We start from the raw sequence: 19,043 nt of genomic DNA, 5'->3' as shown, positions 1-19,043 counted from the left end.
GCAGGCCAGTCTAGAACATTGATTTGATGAGTTTGGAAAAAGTTTTAACTGATCATGGCCGCATGAGGTTGAGTGCTGTCCTTTTGGCACATTCCATCATCCGTACAAGTAGGGCTGGACATTGTGACGAAGAATTTCATTACAGTGCAGTCGCTCTCTGAAGTTGCTTTGAATAGTGACCAAATTATGTGTACGATGAAGAGCAGGGATTCCATCCCAAACATTCACACTTCAGCCACCAAATCGGTCCGTTTGGTGGACAATGGCTTTGGGAAATCTCTATCCTCTTCTTCTTTACGCTTTTTCTCTTCCACCAATGCGACAAATTAAAAACCTGGACCTTTGCTTAATAGAACACTCTAGATCTACCAACCTCTCTGGTTCCATCACCAATGTTGGTGAGCCCAAATTCGGCAATTTCTTCGATGAAACGGAGTTAAAATAGGTCCTAACGGAAGGCGATAATCACGCAATCCATGGCCACATAAATGTCTGACAATGTTGTTTTAAGACAGTCCGAAGTACCTGGCATTCTCTGCACTTGGTAAGAACGGATTTCGAACATGGGTGTTGGCAATAATCTAATTCAGGCACCCTCGGTAAGCCATGTCTAGACCTGTCTTGGACATTTCCAAGTGGTGTTAAAATGCTTATATAAGCGTTAGATGGTTCTTCTGCACACATTTTCATTTGTACTTGTTCTGCAACCGTAGAAAGCGCGATCCAGAATTCATCATACGCTCAGCGCATTCACGTTCTGCATTTGTCAGTTTTGTTATTTTGAAAAGAGGTGAACAAATACCTCAACGGTGAAAAAGCACAGATTTTTATCATGCATAATGTGTGTTTACATAATGTCTGTGTGATTCAAAGCAAATTTTGATTTGCAGGATGTGCATATGGGCGAAAACATAGAGAACGCCGAAACTTAAGCGGCTGAAGATTAACGCAGACAGGCGCCAGTGGGTGTCTACTTGATTTCACACAGAGGGGGCCTAAGGCCTAGACCGAGATCTAAGATTTTTTTTTTAATTACACAACACAGCTGGTATTTACGAAGCATTTATTGGTGGGGGGGGGCACGAATTTCTAAATGTAATTCTGCTCGATTGCCACCCTAATTTGACGACGCTGCTTTAAAAAATGTAGTTAGTTTTGTGTACGTGAAGCACCAGCTCTGAAATGAAAATGCTAAAGCCGCCTGCAGTCTGACTGCCAGCTCTATTATAATTGTGGGGCAATAAGTTGGAAATCATAAGGGAATTTGTATACCTTTCGGCGCTTTCTGAGCCAGTCTCTAAAAACGGCGTTCTCTATGCTTTCGCCCTATCGTGAGAAAACAATACATGTACAAACACTTGACCACGTGACCTACAACTTCCAGTTTATGATTTCATTGGTCTCCGCATGCACCAAGAGTCTCAAAAGTCACACAAGTCATGAATTTTCAGTTTTAGTACAATTCGAAACGTTATAGTGCTGTCAAAAATTCGTGACGCAACTTATTGTCAAATATCTCAACTATCGAACATAAACTCTCCAGCTTTTGCACTATGACTTGTATCAATTTGTCTTAAGAGATCAATATTTTTGTACAAAACCTGTAGGCTCTATTCTAGAAAATTCCTTAATAAGTACAAATAAAAAATCCTAGTTGGTGGTTTCAACTGATTTTAAAAGGTTTACAGCAGGGATATCGCTTTTAAAAAGCAAGTCCGTCATTTTTTCTAATCGCGAGATTATCTTTATTGAACGCATGGAACTTTTACTTTTAGTGCAAAAAAGTGTTCATTATAAAATCAGTTTCTTGTAACTAGTTTTTCAACTAAAAAGTGTCATCAGAGAGTATTTAATTAGTGTCTCTGGTGTCATTGATGAACTCTGACGTAACCCATATGCGTATACAAAATGAGTGTGCGAAGCGGGAAGTGCTGTTAACAATTTCTATTTTCCGCGTGAACGAGGTTTGCAGTATTTTTTATAAATTAATTAAGAAAACTTTATTAGTCTAGCCTCAATTGTTGAGGAAAAATATGATTAAATCAAGACAAATTGAGACAAACTGCTGTGCAAAGTATGGTTGACATTGATTCACCCGTTAAAAAGATATTTGAGGATAAGTTGCGCCACGAATTTTTGACCGCACTATAGTGAAAATTTCCGTAGTACAATAATAGTATATTATGATATAAGTACAAGTGTGACAGAACTTTTGCAACTCAGTATAATTAAAGACACCAAACCAAATTATTTTCTTGCTACCCCCCCCCCCCCAATAATAAATAAATGAATAAATAAATAAATGAATAAATAAATAAATAAATAAATAAATAAATAAATAAATACATAAATAAATAAATAAATAAATAAATAAATAAATAAATAAATGGACGAATATATAAATAAAATAATACAAAATACAAATGCAAAATATAAATATATATTTAGAAACTAAAACAAACCCTCAACAAAATAGGGTTGTTGGGTTTTTTTTACTCTATCCGTAGGCCCTATGGTCATTTTGTACCCCCGGGATTGTATTTCACAGTTTAGAATACATGATCTTCTAGTGTGAGATCTCTTTGAAATTAAACTTTCAGACTGCTGTGCAAAGCGTACGGATCGGATTAACGAGTAAATTTCACTTTGGAAAGTGGTGGCTACAGAGTTTCCCTCGTCATATGGATATGACAGAAAAACACGACGTACAGATAGGGTTAAACACGAGAAACGTCGTAAAACAGGCTCCTTTGCTTAGGAAGAAAATAATAATCCTGAAGATTTGTGAATACCGTACCTAGATGAGCAATATCACCTTCAGTTGTCTTTGAAATGTTCAGCGGAACTCCCAGGAACTGTTTCTCGAGAGCCAAACGCACTTTCAAATATCTCTCTCTCTCTCTCTCTCTCTCTCTCTCTCTCTCTCTCTCTCTCTCTCTCTCTCTCTCTCTCTCTCTCTCTCTCTCTCTCGCTCTCTCGCTCTCTTGTGTGTGTGTGCGCGTGTGTTTGTGTGTTTGTGTGTGAGGGGGGGGGGGGGCAGTGCGCGTGTGTGTATCTCTCTCTCCCCACCTTCTCTCTCTCTCTTTTTTTTTTTTTTATCTTTGGGAATGGCTCTCTCTCTCTCTCGCCTCTATGTGTGTGTGTGTGTGTGTTTGTGAGGAAGAGAAAAGAGAGACACGATGACAGAGAGAGAGAGAGAGAGAGAGAGAGAGAGAGAGAGAGAGAGAGAGAGGGGGGGGGGGAGAGAGAGAGAGAGAGAGAGAGAGAGAGAGAGAGGGGGGGGGAGATGTTGGTTTTTTGTGCTTATGCCTCGATGTCTATTATTTTTATTAATGTAATAGGAGATGTTTAATATGAATCTTCTTTTCAGCTGGAGCAGTTGATGAACATGATAAATATTGTATTTAATTTAGTATGCATGAGTATGAGACCTTAAACGGGAGAGATACACTCTAAAGGAAAAAAACATGTCCACGTATGCCTACATCACCAAGACCAAAATTATCCACCTGATAACATTTTGGAGCAATAATTATTAAATTATTACCCCCCAGAGACCTTGCAAGCAATCGTTAATTCTCTTGCTGTTGGTGTTAGGCTTCGCTACTACTTTGTTTTGTTGTTCATGTTTTTCATGTAAACGAAACGAAACATTAATTTTCTCACGCCGGTGTCTTTATTTTTGTTTTTATCACAGAAGAGTCACTCAGACTTACACACTGCTTACACTGTGCATTGTATTGTTTGTGTGTCTTTCTGAATCTGATCAGCGCTTTATTTTACTTTAGTTTACCCTTCGTAGCTTTCCGAAGAATTGAAAACTAAACGTTATAGAATTGCTTGGTAAAGGTAGCTATGGATGCACTGCCTACTCAAGATATTGTTGATGGAGAATTCAACAGCGAGGAAGATGAACCATCTCAAGATGCGTGGGGTCGTCTCTTCCCTCTCGGCTCTAGTTTTGTCGCCATGGGCAAGTTTTAGTTCCTTTAGTTACCGTACAACTTAGATTCTAGATAGATCGAAAATCTAAATCTAGATCTAGATTCTAGATCTAGATTCTTAGATCTAAATCTTGTAGATCTACTGGTGTAGATTAGGCCTTTGTTGATGTCCTGGGCTGAATCCAGACTCAAATTTTGAGATGGAAGAAGAGGCTAGCCATACTAAGTCAGTACGGCTAGATCTAGACTGATTGGCTAGTTAGTATGACTAGACAGCTGGGCTAGCCGTACTTATTCTGGTAAATTTTTACTTTCACTCCGGTTCACAGATGCACTGCTTCAGGGGTCCAACTGTTGTACAGTACAGTGTACTGTTTGCTGCAGATCAAATAAAGCCACTAAAACTGTCGCAAATCAATTATTTTCAAGAAAATTTCAAATTTAACTGTAAAATATCAAATTATGGGTTAAAACAGGGGGGCAGTGTCTACGTACATGGTAACCGGGCACGTACGCTAGCCTCAGTGTCTACGTACGTGGTAACCAGCAACCGGGGGCGTAGTGACGGTAGTCTCAATGTCACACACACGGTAACCGGGCACGTAGCCTCAATATCTATGTACACGGTAACCAGCAACTGGGCGTCTCTCATTATCTACGTACACGGTAACCGGGTATTTAGTTTCGTGTGTGGGTTGGGGGGGGGGGGGGGGCTTGAGCAAGGTGCACGGTAACTGCTTTGCTCCCTTCATAACCTTGACCTTTTTCCTTTTCACCGTGTAGTCTCAATGTCACACACACGGTAACCGGGCACATAGCTTCAATATCTATGTACACGGTAACCAGCAACTGGGCGTGTAGTCTCAATGTCACATACATGGTAACCGGGCGCATAGCCTCAATATCCAGGTACACGGTAACCGGGCACATAGCCTCAATATCTACGTACACGGTAACAGGTAACCGGGCACCTCTCATTATCTACGCACACGGTAACCGGGTATTTTGTTTCGGGGGGGAGGGGGGGGACCTTGAGCTAGGTGCACGGTAACTGCTTCACTCCCTTCATGACCGTGACCTTTTTCCTTTTTCACTCCCCTTTTTGTGTGTTGTGAGCGGAATGTAATCCCAAAAATGATCCCAATCTACCCCCTGTCATCTTCCCTAAGGGAGAGAAAAATGCAGTGACACTGAAAATCTGCGAATCTGGAACAGAAAGCTAAAATATAGATGTTTACAAAACATTTAAAACTATCACGAGAGAGAGAGAATGAGACTCAGAAAACAGAGAGAGGGAGAAGGAGAGAGAGAGCAGAAAGAGAGACACTCTGTTATGAAATTTAGTGGGTATCATGCAGGACACTATAGAGCGGTTGACCCTCCCTAGTCTGGACGCTCTGTTATGAAATTTAGTGGGTATCATGCTGGACTATAGAGCGGTTGACCCTAGTGTGCCCTCTTCAAAAGAGCGCGAACTTTGCGAACAGTTTCCCTACTTACAAGTGTGAAAAACAAAAAAAGTGACTCTCTCTTTGGCTGAGTGAACTATCTCTTGGACCTTCCAGTTACCGTATACGTAGATACTGAGACTACGTGCCCGGTTACCGAGTCTCTTATAACGAGTCCTGAAATAACGAAAAGTCGGTTTATAAAAACACTATTCGAAAACCCCGGTTTTTTTCCCTTCTTTATCTTTGTAAATAAAAAGTTTTGGGTATGTCTCAAAGTCTTCCAAAACAAAACCAAAGCCTGTGTATACTAATTTGAAAATATAATTAAGTTTTATTTGCTCCCACAGATTTGGTAAATGATACCTACTCATTTGGCAGGGGAGAGACCTGTGATGTTCCTTTCAGCAGCCAGGCAGCCAAGAATCACCAGTGTTTTCAGGCTTACAGTAAAGTCCATTTCAAGCTTGTCAGGGTAAGACTAAGATGCCTGATGTGAGGAACTGCAGAGTATAATCTTGTGCCTTTTACTGGTTACACTACACACACACATATATCTATATACATGAAAATTGTCATTATATTTTGCAGCATGCTTTTTAAGAATAGACGAAAATGTATGGGGTTTTTTGGTGTGTGTTTTTTTCAAATTCTATTTTTGTTACTAAATAGTGTTTGCCTGATCATTTTCTGCAATGATACTTTTTTCTTGAACTATATAAAATATATATATATCGCAAGCCACGTGATTCAACCACATTTTTCAGGAGAAGCAAAAAACTTATATTATATTTCTTTATGCTCGTACCTAGGAATCTGAAATTTAGATATATGATATAATATGATATGGGACGATGGTCTGTAACTAACTTTAAAAAGAAAAAGCTTTCTTACATAAGTTACTGGACTTGGGTGGTTTAGACACCTACCAAAATCTCTGTGATTCAACCGCATAAGTGACAGTATGATGGCGTCAAGGCGTTTGAATCACATTAATCAACGCCACTCGACAAGCGCCAATGGTCGCATGGGCGTTTGAGTTATTGACGAAAGCAAATCATAATAAAGTTAAGATTAAGAGTGATTATTTCAGTTATTTGGTTGGGTCTTCTTGGGCAGGACTGTTTTTGTCCCCATGGAGTTGGTAAAAAGGATCATTCATCTTAGAGTTCAGTTTGTACTGGATATTTGTGTTCAGTGTGTATGAAAGGCAACGAACGTTTGTGACAAAGGGTTTGTTTTTGCTTCAGCCAGGTCTGAATGGTCCAGAAATCTGACATTAAAAGGTTGGAGGGGGGGGGGGATATTGTCTTGTTTTCTCAAAAACGTTCAAGATTATCCTTGAGCACACAACTGTGCTGTCAACTTCCATTTGCGTTTGTTCCTTTTCCAGGTATTTGTGTTTAACAATTTTGCTCTATCTGGTACGAATGTCACTAATTGCATTTGGCAAGATAGCGTTGTGGTCTGATAAGTACAGCCATCTCTGTATATAATGAACATGGCAAATTGTCAGTAGCTCCTCGAAGAAGTTACTGAGACAAGAAGAGCTTTCATTGGCAATCAGTGATCCTTCTCCTTGGTGCCAAACGTGACACTTCACATCTTCGGTTACCAAATTTAAAAAAATATATATAGCTAATTTGGTTCTGTTATGTTAAAGTGCTGCAGATGTGTTCAAAGCCGTACTAACAATAAATCCGCTTCCAAGTCGATGCACACTAGACACAATCTTTTCCCATCCACTGGGTTTTGTGCAAGCTTCATGATAGATTCTTTATCCTACCTTGCATACATCACATTGATCCTTCCGACACATACAACAACAGGTTGCTCTTTTCGTATATCAAAAGTCGTCTAGGACACAAGTTGTGCCTTAGCTGTCAATCATAGACTTTATATTCATTCGCCAGTAGCTTTTGCCACAATTCACCGACTTTGACGAGTCAGTATTAACATATTCTTTGATTCCATCTTGCCCTTTCTCAACTACACTACCAAACCTAGTGATGGATAGCGCAAACTGCCTTGACAAAATCTTCTGGCTATCAATAGGGTTCAATCTGAGTTGAAGTTAGCAAAGGTTTATTTGATGTTACCTTCCAGTCTGTTTTGAGAAAGGCCACAGTCATGTGGGTCACGCCACCTACGCGACAGGTGAACTCCTTAACTAGCCGCTGAATCTGCCTGATTTAAATGCCCATTTGCCACCTGGCTGCGAAAGTGGCATTTGGGCGGTTGAATCAGGTGGAAATTGGGGACTGGTGTGATAAAGGCGATTGATTTGCTGACGAATTGAAACACTTGGCAGTAATCTTTCAAACTCAGGATTTTAACATAAGGTGTATCAAAGGCTGTACTACATGTACATAACGGGATAAAAAAGTGATTTTCAAAAAGTGACAGGCGGTTGAATCACGTGGCTGACGATATGTCTATATAATATATATATTATATATATATAGCTTTGCTGTTTTAAATTGCTGGAACTGAAGGGTCCTCTTGGACTGATAGGATAAACAACTTATTGAAATTTGGAAGGCCAACTGATTTTCTTTTCTTTCAAATATTATTAAAACTATAATATCAATATTAAAGTCTTCGACCTGATGATTTTTTCATTGCCTCTCAAATAATCCACAGAAAAATACAAGCACAGGAGAGCATGTGTTTTTGGAAGACACCAGCAGCAATGGTACATTTATCAATGGTGAAAAAGTTGGTAAGTACATTTCTGATAATGAAAAACAGGGTGGAGGAGAAAAAATTAAAGGGGGGGGGGGGAGTTTTGCGCATTTAGAAAGGATTTGTGAGTAGATGTGTTTGTTGTTTGTTGGAAGTAGTTAATGTGGGTAAAAGTATGGTAATATTGATAACAATAGCATTTATGTTGCGCATAAAAATTTTCTTTTAAAAATGCACAATGATGTCACATTTGAAAATTACTTGACAAATATATACATGATAGAACATAATGTATAAATTATTGTAGATGTAATCATTTTCACGATAAAAATTTGTCCAGCATGACTTTTCCTGATGCTGTATAAAGGTTGAGGTAATTTTTGTACTTGTGGTTGTGACAATAGTACAGTGGAAACCATATGTAACAGGCCCGGTAATAACAGGGATCTGGTAATAACAGGGATTTTTTAAATCCCCGTTTTTTCCTTCTCTTTCTCTCCATTAAAAGTTATCGGCAATAACAGGGCCTCATCGGAGCCCAACAGGTTATAGCAGGGACAAAGGCTTGTTAACAATGTGTAAAAAGTATGAGAGAGAGAGAGAGTAACGAAGTGGTGGAGCAAGACCACGCAAGCCGTGCCACTGCAAGCACACGCAGCGTGTGAAGCGAGAGAGGGCTGCGGTGTGCTGCAGTGCCGACCTCAATCTAACCCGAAATCTAGCAACAAGCACGCGTAATGTGTCACCAACGATGTCAAGCGCAAGAGAAAATGCCTTTCTATTGACAAAAAGTACTAAATAATCCAGGCTGTTGACAAAAAGCAAGCTTCACTTGCAGAGATTCGTTGTCTGTTTGACATTCCTCAAGGGTCGATTCACATCATTATCAAGGATAGAGAGAAGATAGTGTCAGCGTACTCCAATGGAAAGTTTGCTCTGGATCAAAAGAAGATGAGACTACCCGATGCTGATGCTGTGGACCAAGCTCTTCTGATGTGGTTTACTTTAAGGAGGCAAGGAGAAAGTGGGTGCCACAAGGTACTTGTGGCAAGGGAAACTACCCATGAATAAGTACAGCTGGATTAGTCCACAAATGCTTAACTTCCTTGCATTTCTGATTTAACAGGGATCGGATATAACAGTACATTTTCTCTACTCCCACCATCCCTGTTGTATCAGGTTTCCACTGTATTTTCATGAGATGGTGTCTGATTTTTAAAACAGGTTTTAAAGATGTAATTTCTGGTAATAAAAAGTATGGGATCTCTTGTGAATATTTCTACTCTACTGTTCAAGCACCAGTCAAGTAAGTGTAATATAAATATGGCAAAATGGAGAGTGCGTAGTCCAATATCTGGAAAATGCCTCAATTTGCTTTGTTGGGAGAATTCAGCTTTGGGAAAATTTAAAAGAAAGAATGTTACTGTTTGATTGTTGTTTTGTTTATCATTTAACGCTTTGCAGTCAGACGGTCAGCGGTACAAAATACCCCATCTGGTCACCCAGCCAGGAGAGCGAATGCAATGGGCTTCTTGGGCTTGGCGCACTTCTGCGCCAGGTAACGAGAATGGACAATTTTTATTGCGCCAAGTGACTGAAAAGTGTTAATAGGAGATTGGGAAGGATAACTGTTTGCTTTTCTCTTGTTTGCAGGAAAGGGAAAGAAGCAGGTTCTTAACAACAACGATGAAATTGCCCTGGCCTTGAAGAAAAATAAAGGTACTTTTCTGTCTTGTTTTGTTAAAGGTCTCTGTTTTGTTCAGCATACTTTCATGAAGTCCTGTCTCGTGTTTTGCATAGATTCTGTTTGTTTAGTGTTTAGATTCTGTCTGTTGTGTCAGCAGTATGTCATGCTTAATGTTTTTTTCTCTGGTTTACAACTGATATGAGTTTAGTGCTCCGCAAGCAACTCTGTTTTTATTTTTCCTGTTTTCTTTTATTTTCATCTGGTTCCTTTGCAACATGCTTCCCCATGATAAGCATTAATTGTTTTATATTTCATTATGCTGAAGTTTTTATCTTTTAACCAGTCTTTAGTTTGCTAGTGGTTGGAAGATGCCTTGTAGATCTCATCTCTTTTCTTTCCCAATGTTATAATTTTTGTCAATCTGTCTTACTTTCCCTGAGTAGTAAATTACTGTTATTGTGTCATGCTTCTCTGTATTCAAACAGTGGGTGGTTGGCACGTGCTCTGGTGCAGTTTTCTCCTTCTTTCCTATCAAATATTTATCGCTCGTATCTCACTTCCTACTTTTTTGTGTTTGTCACTCTCTTGTACCATCTCTTATCTTCAGCACTTATATGACCTAATATTGTGTTGCAAGTGCCGTAAATCTGTTACAATAAATATTTTTAAAAATTTACAATAATCGAACAATAAGAGCTAAGTGTGACAGTGTTGGTCTCATTCTCAGTAGGTGGTTGGCGGGTGCTCTGGTGGGATATGCTCCTTCTTTCCTATCAAACATCTACCATTCTTATCTCTCCTCTTTCTATTCTTTCTTTTGCTCTCGAGTAATACCTCTAATTTTCGGTACGTATTTGACCTGTTTTTGTTGCGAATGCAGTTAAACTCTTTCCCAAAATACTTTTATCAGAAAGGTCTCATTCTATTATTGTTCCTTAGCTTACGTGTTCATGGACTTGAACGCTAACGAGGACTCAAGCCTGCCACCTGAGCTCACAGAGAAGTACACGCTGACTCGTGTGTTGGGCAGGTAGGTGAACCACACAGAAAACACACGCCCCTGTAGGTAGTCTAGCTTGGAAACTTTAAGTGGGTGGTTGGCGGGTGTTCTGGTGTAGTTTGCTTGCTCTTCTGTCCTGTCAAACATCTGTCTACCTTTCCTCTCGCCTTTTTTTCTCTGCATGTTACTTTCTAGGAACACGCTTCTTACCTTTGCACGCATGTGGCCTATTTGTGTTGCAAGTGCTGTAAAACTCTTATTACTATAACTAAACTAAGAGTCCTTAAACTGAGCTGATGGTGTAGCTCGTGATTTTTTGTGGTTGTATTTTTTTTGTATGTGCGTGTGTGGTATATTTTGTTATTTAACCGAAATTTGTGGAATAAATTATTAGGGTTAGGTTTGCCACCTTCTCGTGTGTTTGATATCCAAGTGTGGAAGCTTTTTTCATGGAGTATCTTCGCCTATTTCTGGGACACTGCATCTCTCTAAGCCAGGGCTGACCCTGACAGTGTTGAAGCAGCCCACACCTTGAGTGATCTAATTTGTGTCAATGGGGCTTAAAACATTTGCAAGTAAATTTCATATATTATTTGTATCTTCTTGGACTTTTGTAAATACAGTCAGACCTGCTCTAACGGCCTACCGTTTAAGACAGTCACCTGTACAAACGGCCACTTCCTATTTTCTACCTTGCTTTTTTTATTTGCACAGTAATGACACCATGTAAAACGTCCACCTGTCTAATGCAGTCACTTTTCTCCTCCACTATGGGTGGCCGTCTTACCCAGTTTCGACTGTAGCTGCTAATGATATTTTCTTGCTTTTGTCTGTTGTGAACAGAGGGGCCTGTGGGGAAGTGAGGCTAGCTTTCTCCAAGGGCTCATGTGACAAATTTGCCTGCAAGATTATCTCAAAGAAAAAATTTTCCGTCGGTGGGAAAACGGCAGTGGTATGTTGCTAGCTTTATTTGGCATTGGTTGTTCGCTCTTTGGTCATATTTCGTTTAAAATGTCTCAAAAAATGAGTCATATTATACTGTTATGAATGTTTTAAGTTTCATGAGAAAACTTTTTCCCCCCCCACAGAATTTGAATTTCTGTTTTTCCTTTAATCATTATCTCTCGTTGATAAGATAATTTGTGCTTTTCTTGGGGAATTGATAAAAATGTTTTGAGAAATGTTCGAAGTAACAAAATCTAATGTACTTATTTAACGAATTCGATAAACTTGTTTTTCATTTAAATGTTTTGGCCTATTAATAATAAATCTTTGATTGTTTGCAGTTTGTCGTGCTCTTATTCAACCTTATTTGTTGTTTGTGAATTCTCATCTATTGATTTTGGTTTTCTATTGTACATCTTTCCTTTAAGAGTAATTTATTATAGAATTTACCATCAATGTGTAGATTTGCTTGTCTTTTCTGCTATTTAAAAAAACCCCCAAAAAACAACTTCTTTTGGAAAGCAAAAAAGAATTTAACCTTTAGTTTTTAAAATTTTGCTGTGTTTATTATTTCGACAGAACATGGCATCCCAAGTCATGGGTGAAGTGAAAATTCTGAAAGCGTTAAAACATGTAAGTTTTCTCATGCAGGGAACTGGTCATGTGCTGTTATGTATTGCCAATGTGGAGTTGTTGCCTTGGTGTGGATTTTTTCCAATCAAAACTTTGTATTCAGGGAAGATTATTGATAGGTTAAAGCAATGAGTTTATAGTTATTGGCCCTTACGTTTTTGTACATAAATATTGTTGTGGTATCTGATTTGGTACTGTTGTTCCGGTTGAGTTTTCAATAAATTTTTTCCCCATTACACAGTGCCATGTCTAAGGCGGTTGTTGAAAGGTGCCATCTCTTGTTGATATCGGTTATTTTCATGAATTCTAGTGTTTCTTTCCACCGCCTTGATTTTTTTCTGTTCTGCTCTGCTCTCTCTCTCTTTTTTCCTTTTTAATTATAACTGCGGCATTGTGTTTCTCTGTAACTTAAAAAGTCTTCGCGGTACAGGGCCACTGAAGGTAGGATTTGAGATTTTAACCTCACTTGCACTTCTCATTTCCCATATTGTGAACAAGTAGTTGGAAGGCACCACTGGTAGGTTCTACTTCTTTCATTTCTCTCCATTGTGTCTGTCTGTCTGTCTGTCTGTCCCACTTTTTTTTCCAGCGCTAAATGAAAGTTATGTGTCAGTATGCTTCTCTTTGCTCTGCTCAAAGTCAAACAAATTATAATGTATTGGGTTTTTGGGGGATTTTTTTTCCTTTCCTTTTCCCAGTTATATTTGTTTTTCTCCTATTCCAGCCGTGTATCATTGGAATAGAGGATGTGATTGACACACCAGACATGCTGTACATTTTCTTGGAACTGTGAGTGCATTGAAAAAAATATTTTTACTGTTGCAGTGGATTGGATGGTTGAAGGACATTACTGGCAGGTCCTACTTCTTTCCTTTTTCTCAGTTGTTTCTGTCTGTCCTTTTTTTCCCCTGTAGTAAATGACCTGAACTATGTGGATAATCTCTTCTTTAATCAGAGGGTGGTTAGCGGGTGCTCTGATGTGGTTTGCTCCTTTTCTCCTATTACACATCTACCGTCCTCATCTCTCCTCCTTATTTGTGTGTGTTACTCTCACTTAACACCTCAAACCTTCAGCACTTACATGACCGTATTGTGTTGCAAGTGGGTGGTTGGTGGGTGCTCTGGTGTGGTCTGCTCCTTTTTTCCTATCAAACATCTATCGTCCTTATCTCTCCTCCTCTTTTTTTGTGTTTGTTACTCTCTTGTAACACCTCTAATCTTTGGCGCTTATATGACTTTATTGTGTTGCAAGTGCCATAAAACTCTAAAACATTGTGTTTCAAGTGCTATAAAACTTTTGCTGAAACTAAATCTAAACTGAATGATTGTTATTGTGTGGATGTGCTTTTCTTTATTTAAACAAACAAAGAGGAAACTGTTGTTAGAGATTTGTAGCTGTAATGTTTTACAACCGCCCAACAACACAGTTTAGATCTTTTAGGGTGGGTGTCTGGTTGGCGGGTGCTCTACTGTGGTTTGCTCTTTCTTTCCTATCAAACATCCGTCTTCCTTATCTCTCCTCCTTCATTCATGTTCTCCTAACATCTCGAAATCTTTGGCATTCATATGGCCTTATTGTGTTGCAAGTGCAGTAAAATCTTAGTAAAAGTGAAAATCATTTAGGTGATGTACTGTTTCAACCCTGCCTGTCCAGGCTGAGTGGGACACAACATCCCAGCACAGAGACTGAGATACTGGTTGATCTTACTTTTTTTTTTTAATGTCTGTCCGTCTGTCTTGCTTTTTCCCCGGCACTAAATGACCATTAATGTATGGATGTGATTCTCTTTCCTCAAACGAACCAAACAGGGTGGAAGGTGGTGAGCTGTTTGACAAGGTGGTCTCAATAGACAAGTACGATGAGAGCACGGGGAAGATGCTCTTCTTCCAGATGGCTACAGCTATAAAGGTTAGCTCTCTCTCATTGTGTTCATCTCTCTCTATCTCTCTGTGTCTCTTTGTCTGTCTGCCTATCTCTTTTTCTTTTTTTTCTTTTTCTGTCTGTCTGTTTCTATCTCGCTGTGTGTCCACCCCCCTCCCCCCTTCCCCCCACTTTTACTTTCTCTCTCTCTCTCTCTCTCTCTCTCTCTCTCTCTCTCGCTCTCGCTCTCTCCCCCCTCTCTCTCTCTCACTCTCTCTCACTCTCTCTCTCTCTCCCCCTCCCCTCTCTCTCTCTCTCTCTCTCTCTCTCTCTCTCTCTCTCTCTCTCTCTCTCTCTCTCTCTCTCTCTCTCTCTCTCTCCCTATCTCCCTCTTTCTCCCCCTCCCTCTCTCTATAGTGTCTGATTATGAAGAAAGTTAAAAGAGGAAGACTGAAAATAGGAAGCATAAACACGGCCTCATTGCCTTTTGAGCATGTGGTTTCGGTGAAATTGGGGTAATTCAGATAACTGTTTCTTTGCTCTCTGGCTATAAAACACCAAATGCTTTACACCATGGAAAAGTTCAACTTTTCCTCGTTGTAGTGGTGTAAGTTGTTTATTGATCCGGTAATTAGGAGCTGGAGAATCACCGCGGAAAGCGAAGCCCCTCGTGGTTGGAATGCATGGTCGGCCAGCTTAAAAATTTACATGCGGACTCTCAAATGTTTTGCGGAAAGATTGATGATTAAATACCGTCTTTTCATTGGTGGATAACTGTAGAGCTTTGAAAGGGCTTTCCTGTGGTAAAATTTGGGCCTTTGGCGTTTAAATAGAAAGCCTTTAAAAATACAGTCAAAGTTTTCAAAGATTATTTTTTTTTACACGAAATATGTATAATTCCGGCTCAAAAAAGGTACCAACAGAAAGATCAGTTAATTTTCTATTAGAATAAAGTAATCGGCTTGGATTTTTTTTTCATCGTGCCTTCTGCGAAACACGGAAAGCATGTGACCCCGAGCCCTCAGTACAGAGCTGACTTGCTCGTCACGGGGACCAGTGCGGAGCCGGACAGGACAACGCTCGATGTTTTTATCGAAATAACGACAGATCATCTTGTTTGAGGCAAAGAAATCACTGTTTTGTAATGATCTCACAGTCTTGAAAAAAAATTAGGCTCCAATATCTATGTTATAGTGATGGCACTCTGTTAATGTATAGATGTTTGGTGCTGTTGGTACTCTTTTATTGTCTGTCTAACATGGAGTTGCAGCTAGTTAGCGGCTTTTGCAATATTTAAACAGCTGCCATTTTCTTTATAATTGACTGAGAGGTAAAAGAATGGTACTAGAATTCTCAGGAGACATAGACCTTTCTTATGGAACTGATAAACTCGGCATACAGCTACTTGAAAATTAAGTTTCTGGTACCTGAAAACAATAAAAGTGGCCTCTGAGATTTCTTCGCACGTTATCTTACATGGTACCTGCATATTTTGAATATCACAGATTAGACAACTGTAAAAGTTTAGTGTATGAATTTAAAATTGGGACACCTTTGCAGGGCTGCCTACCTAAAAGTTTCCTTTTCAAGTAAATTCAGGGTAAATTTTCAGGTATTAAGGCCCCAAGTCAGGTAGTACAAAGACGAAGGTATAAAAAAAAAATGAACATCACCTCGGTAAACGTATTTGGTAATTATGTTATTAAAACGTGTGTGCGCGTGCGTGCGTGCATGTGTGTGTTTAGGGGGAGAGGGGGGGGAGGAGTGTTTGGGCGTGCTTAAGCAGGGTTCGCCACTCACCACCATATTGTGTTTTAGTAATCAGCAAATTAAAAACAGTTATCTGGCTGAAAAATTCGTAATATGACTGTAGACAGCCTTTTGCTATGGAGTGTCAAGATTAAAAGGAAAGCAGGTTTGTAGATAAAAGGATGGGTGTGATGAATGTGATGTAAACAAATGTGTGATGATAGAAATCTCGGCAGGCTCATCTTTGCCGAGTTACACGGCTCTTACACTGACACACCAAACATCTTTGCCGAATTACGGCTCTTACATTTTCACACCAAATATCCACATTCGTGTGGTATCATGCTTTCGTCTAATGCGCGAACGTGTTCCCGTTCACACCTATCTTCCGCCTGTTCGTGCGTTATCGTGCGTGTTTTATATCATTATAATGGATGCTAAGACTAAACTGAAGATTTTACTGTTGCTGAAAGAAAGAAATAAGAGGAAGAATAGGAGGCAGTGGACCCACCCATTTTTGGTCGATAGACAATTATATGGCGAATATCACCATCTAATACCTCAAATTTTATACCATGAGGACAAATGTATTGGATACATTCGAATGAGACCAGACATTTGACAGCCTCTTTAGTTTTAGTCCACATTGAAAAAAAGAGCACCAATTACAGAGGAGCGAAAGACATTTAAAAGATACATAAATAAACAGAATATTGATATTGTCTTGAAGCATTTCTTGCTCTCCGGTTGCACCATTTGTGGGCTCTCTTGTACTGCCGTCTTAGGAAAAAGGGACGAATTTCGGAAATTGGGTCATAAAGAGATATCGATACCATATGAAAGAGCATGAAAAGCTGCATCTTTTGAACCAGAGGCCATTACATTTAGAGATGTTCGAATACTTTATTTTAGTATTGGAAGTATTATCATAATTTGTTCTTTTTAATTTCTTTTATATTTTATGAAAGAAAGATGAATCTCCGGTCCTACTGTGAAAAAAGGACGAATACAGAGGTTCGTCCTCAGCTGTATATTAGCAAGTGAAGAGGAAAAACCATTTATGAAAAAGCGATGAATATACCGATATTCGTCCTTCTTCGCCAAAACATGCCTACGTTACAATGCCACAGGTCTTATGATGAAATACCAAAAGGCTCAAATCCTGGCATAACCGACGTTGATCCCTGCAGTGTTAAAGTGTGTTGCATGCTGTAAGACGACAAGCTCGACTGCTTGTGTACACTCACCGGAATTTGATCCCCAGATTTTTGGCTCCTCCGGCAAAGCGCAATTAAATAACGGTCTGGAAGCCGCAAAACAATTACAAGAAAACAGACGAACCTGAAATATCACAGAAACGAAAAATCCAGGACGTTATTATTTGACAAAGTCGGGTGAAAGAAAGATGAATATCGCCATTTGTCCTTTTCCATAAAAAGCTAATTAAAACTTCATCAATCTGTTATGAAAGAATGACTTTTGTCTTCTCACACAAAGTTTTGTTGATATTTCCAAACAAAATTTTAACTACAAGTGCATAATTGCACCATCCTTCCTCCTGCCAAAAATCAAGTTTAAAATAAAATTTAAAAACAACCTTTTAAACTTGAGACGAATAAATTTTATTTTTTGGCCCTCCTGGAAAATGGGTATGTCGCAATATTCGTCCTTTTTCCCCAAGACGGCAGTGTAGTAGCGCGTACCCTTTTCAAGTGTTTGAATAGAACACTGTGCATTTCTGCTTGCAGCTCCATCTTCTGTAAGACATCAATTGTCTTTATCTTGGGGATTTAGCATGCTCTTCTCCTCCTCTTCCTTCTGTAGGGGAGTGGTCGGTCACAACACGAGAACAAACGGTTGAAATTTTATTGCTACCATAAAACTCACCGCACACTCGAACGACGATCACTGCCGTATGAACACGAACAGTAGGTGGGAACGCAGAAAGGGCCCAGAAAAGAAATGAATTCTTTCGTGCATCTCACACACAATACCACAGGAACGCGGATGTTTGGTGTTTACGACCCATTAGGTGGACAAAGGGGAGTGGTAGTTTTTGGCTGAAAGTCTTAATTTTAAAAAAATAATTTTAAAGCAAAAGAAACAGACAGAACATGTCATAAGCTCTTGATCCTGAATGTGTAACACGGTACAGCAGTATCAATTCGCTCTGCCGTACGTCTCAGTTCGTACAATGTAGTGTCAAATTTTCCAACAATGATCCCTTGTTTGTTTGTTTTTTACATTCTCTCCTTGGCCTGGGACGTCTCCCACTGCGCAGAAGCTGGAAATTTGAAACGACTTGTCAAGCTAATGTTTGCCGTAAGACTGTTGCGGTTACAGTTCGCTACGGTTAAGACCAAATCCTGTCATTGGTGCAGTTATGCTTTTCCAAGGGGCAAAGTGACACGGAGTGGCCACAGAGTACGTGTTGTATTGACGCTGAGTGTTGGGGACGGATTGTTTTTTCTTCCTTATAATACAAGAGGGGAGGATTGGGTTAGGGTAGCCGAACGACACGTACATTTTGAAAAATCGGAATCAAAGGTGCTAGGATAGTATTTTCATAAAACTGAGAAAAAAATCATGACAATTCCGCCAAATTCAGCAGAATCTTCATACTCACAAATTCTCTAGATCTAATCAGATTTGAAAAAGTTTCTTTCTGATATATATTGATTTTTCTTTCTACAATCGCCATTCAGATTTTTTGATCAACATGCAGATTTTCCAGCCACAGAAAAATCCCGAAAATAGATAGAAAGAATGAGTGAATGAAAGAAAGGAGGAAGATAATTAAAACTGTCGCAATTATCCAAATTTTAGCCGATTTGCAAGTAAAAAAAATACTTTGCCTACCGACGCGCCATAAATTCAAGAGGGACAATGGTCGAGTGTACAAAATGACAAAATGCGTAGTCTGGAAGGTTTCTAATATAACTTATTACAGCGAATTACCGTCCCATGAACATGCTGAGAAGTTAGTGAGGCAAGTTCAGATTCCTTGCTACGGAATACCGATAAGCCTATACTCTCTCTCTCTCTCTCTCTCTCTCTCTCTCTCTCTCTCTCTCTCTCTCTCTCTCTCTGA

At 39.4% G+C, this 19,043-nt stretch overlaps 1 protein-coding gene across 1 annotated transcript in view; it reads left to right on the top strand.

The window, feature by feature from the left end:
• Window positions 1-3,660: 3,660 nt before the first annotated feature.
• Window positions 3,661-19,043, top strand: part of LOC101864583 (serine/threonine-protein kinase Chk2) — a 32,752-nt gene continuing 17,369 nt past the window's right edge. The window contains exons 1-9 of the mRNA XM_005112635.3: window positions 3,661-3,973; window positions 5,743-5,867; window positions 8,036-8,114; window positions 9,731-9,796; window positions 10,704-10,794; window positions 11,608-11,716; window positions 12,289-12,342; window positions 13,067-13,131; window positions 14,152-14,251. Coding sequence (XP_005112692.1) covers window positions 3,856-3,973; window positions 5,743-5,867; window positions 8,036-8,114; window positions 9,731-9,796; window positions 10,704-10,794; window positions 11,608-11,716; window positions 12,289-12,342; window positions 13,067-13,131; window positions 14,152-14,251 — 807 coding nt within the window. The 5' untranslated portion in view covers window positions 3,661-3,855. The remainder of the gene's footprint in view (window positions 3,974-5,742; window positions 5,868-8,035; window positions 8,115-9,730; window positions 9,797-10,703; window positions 10,795-11,607; window positions 11,717-12,288; window positions 12,343-13,066; window positions 13,132-14,151; window positions 14,252-19,043) is intronic.

The sequence above is a fragment of the Aplysia californica genome, unplaced genomic scaffold (genome assembly GCF_000002075.1).
Source record: "Aplysia californica isolate F4 #8 unplaced genomic scaffold, AplCal3.0 scaffold01344, whole genome shotgun sequence".
Taxonomy (NCBI): Eukaryota; Metazoa; Mollusca; class Gastropoda; order Aplysiida; family Aplysiidae; genus Aplysia; species Aplysia californica.
Note: the sequence above shows the minus strand (reverse complement) of the source record. Positions and strands in the feature narration are given on the sequence as shown.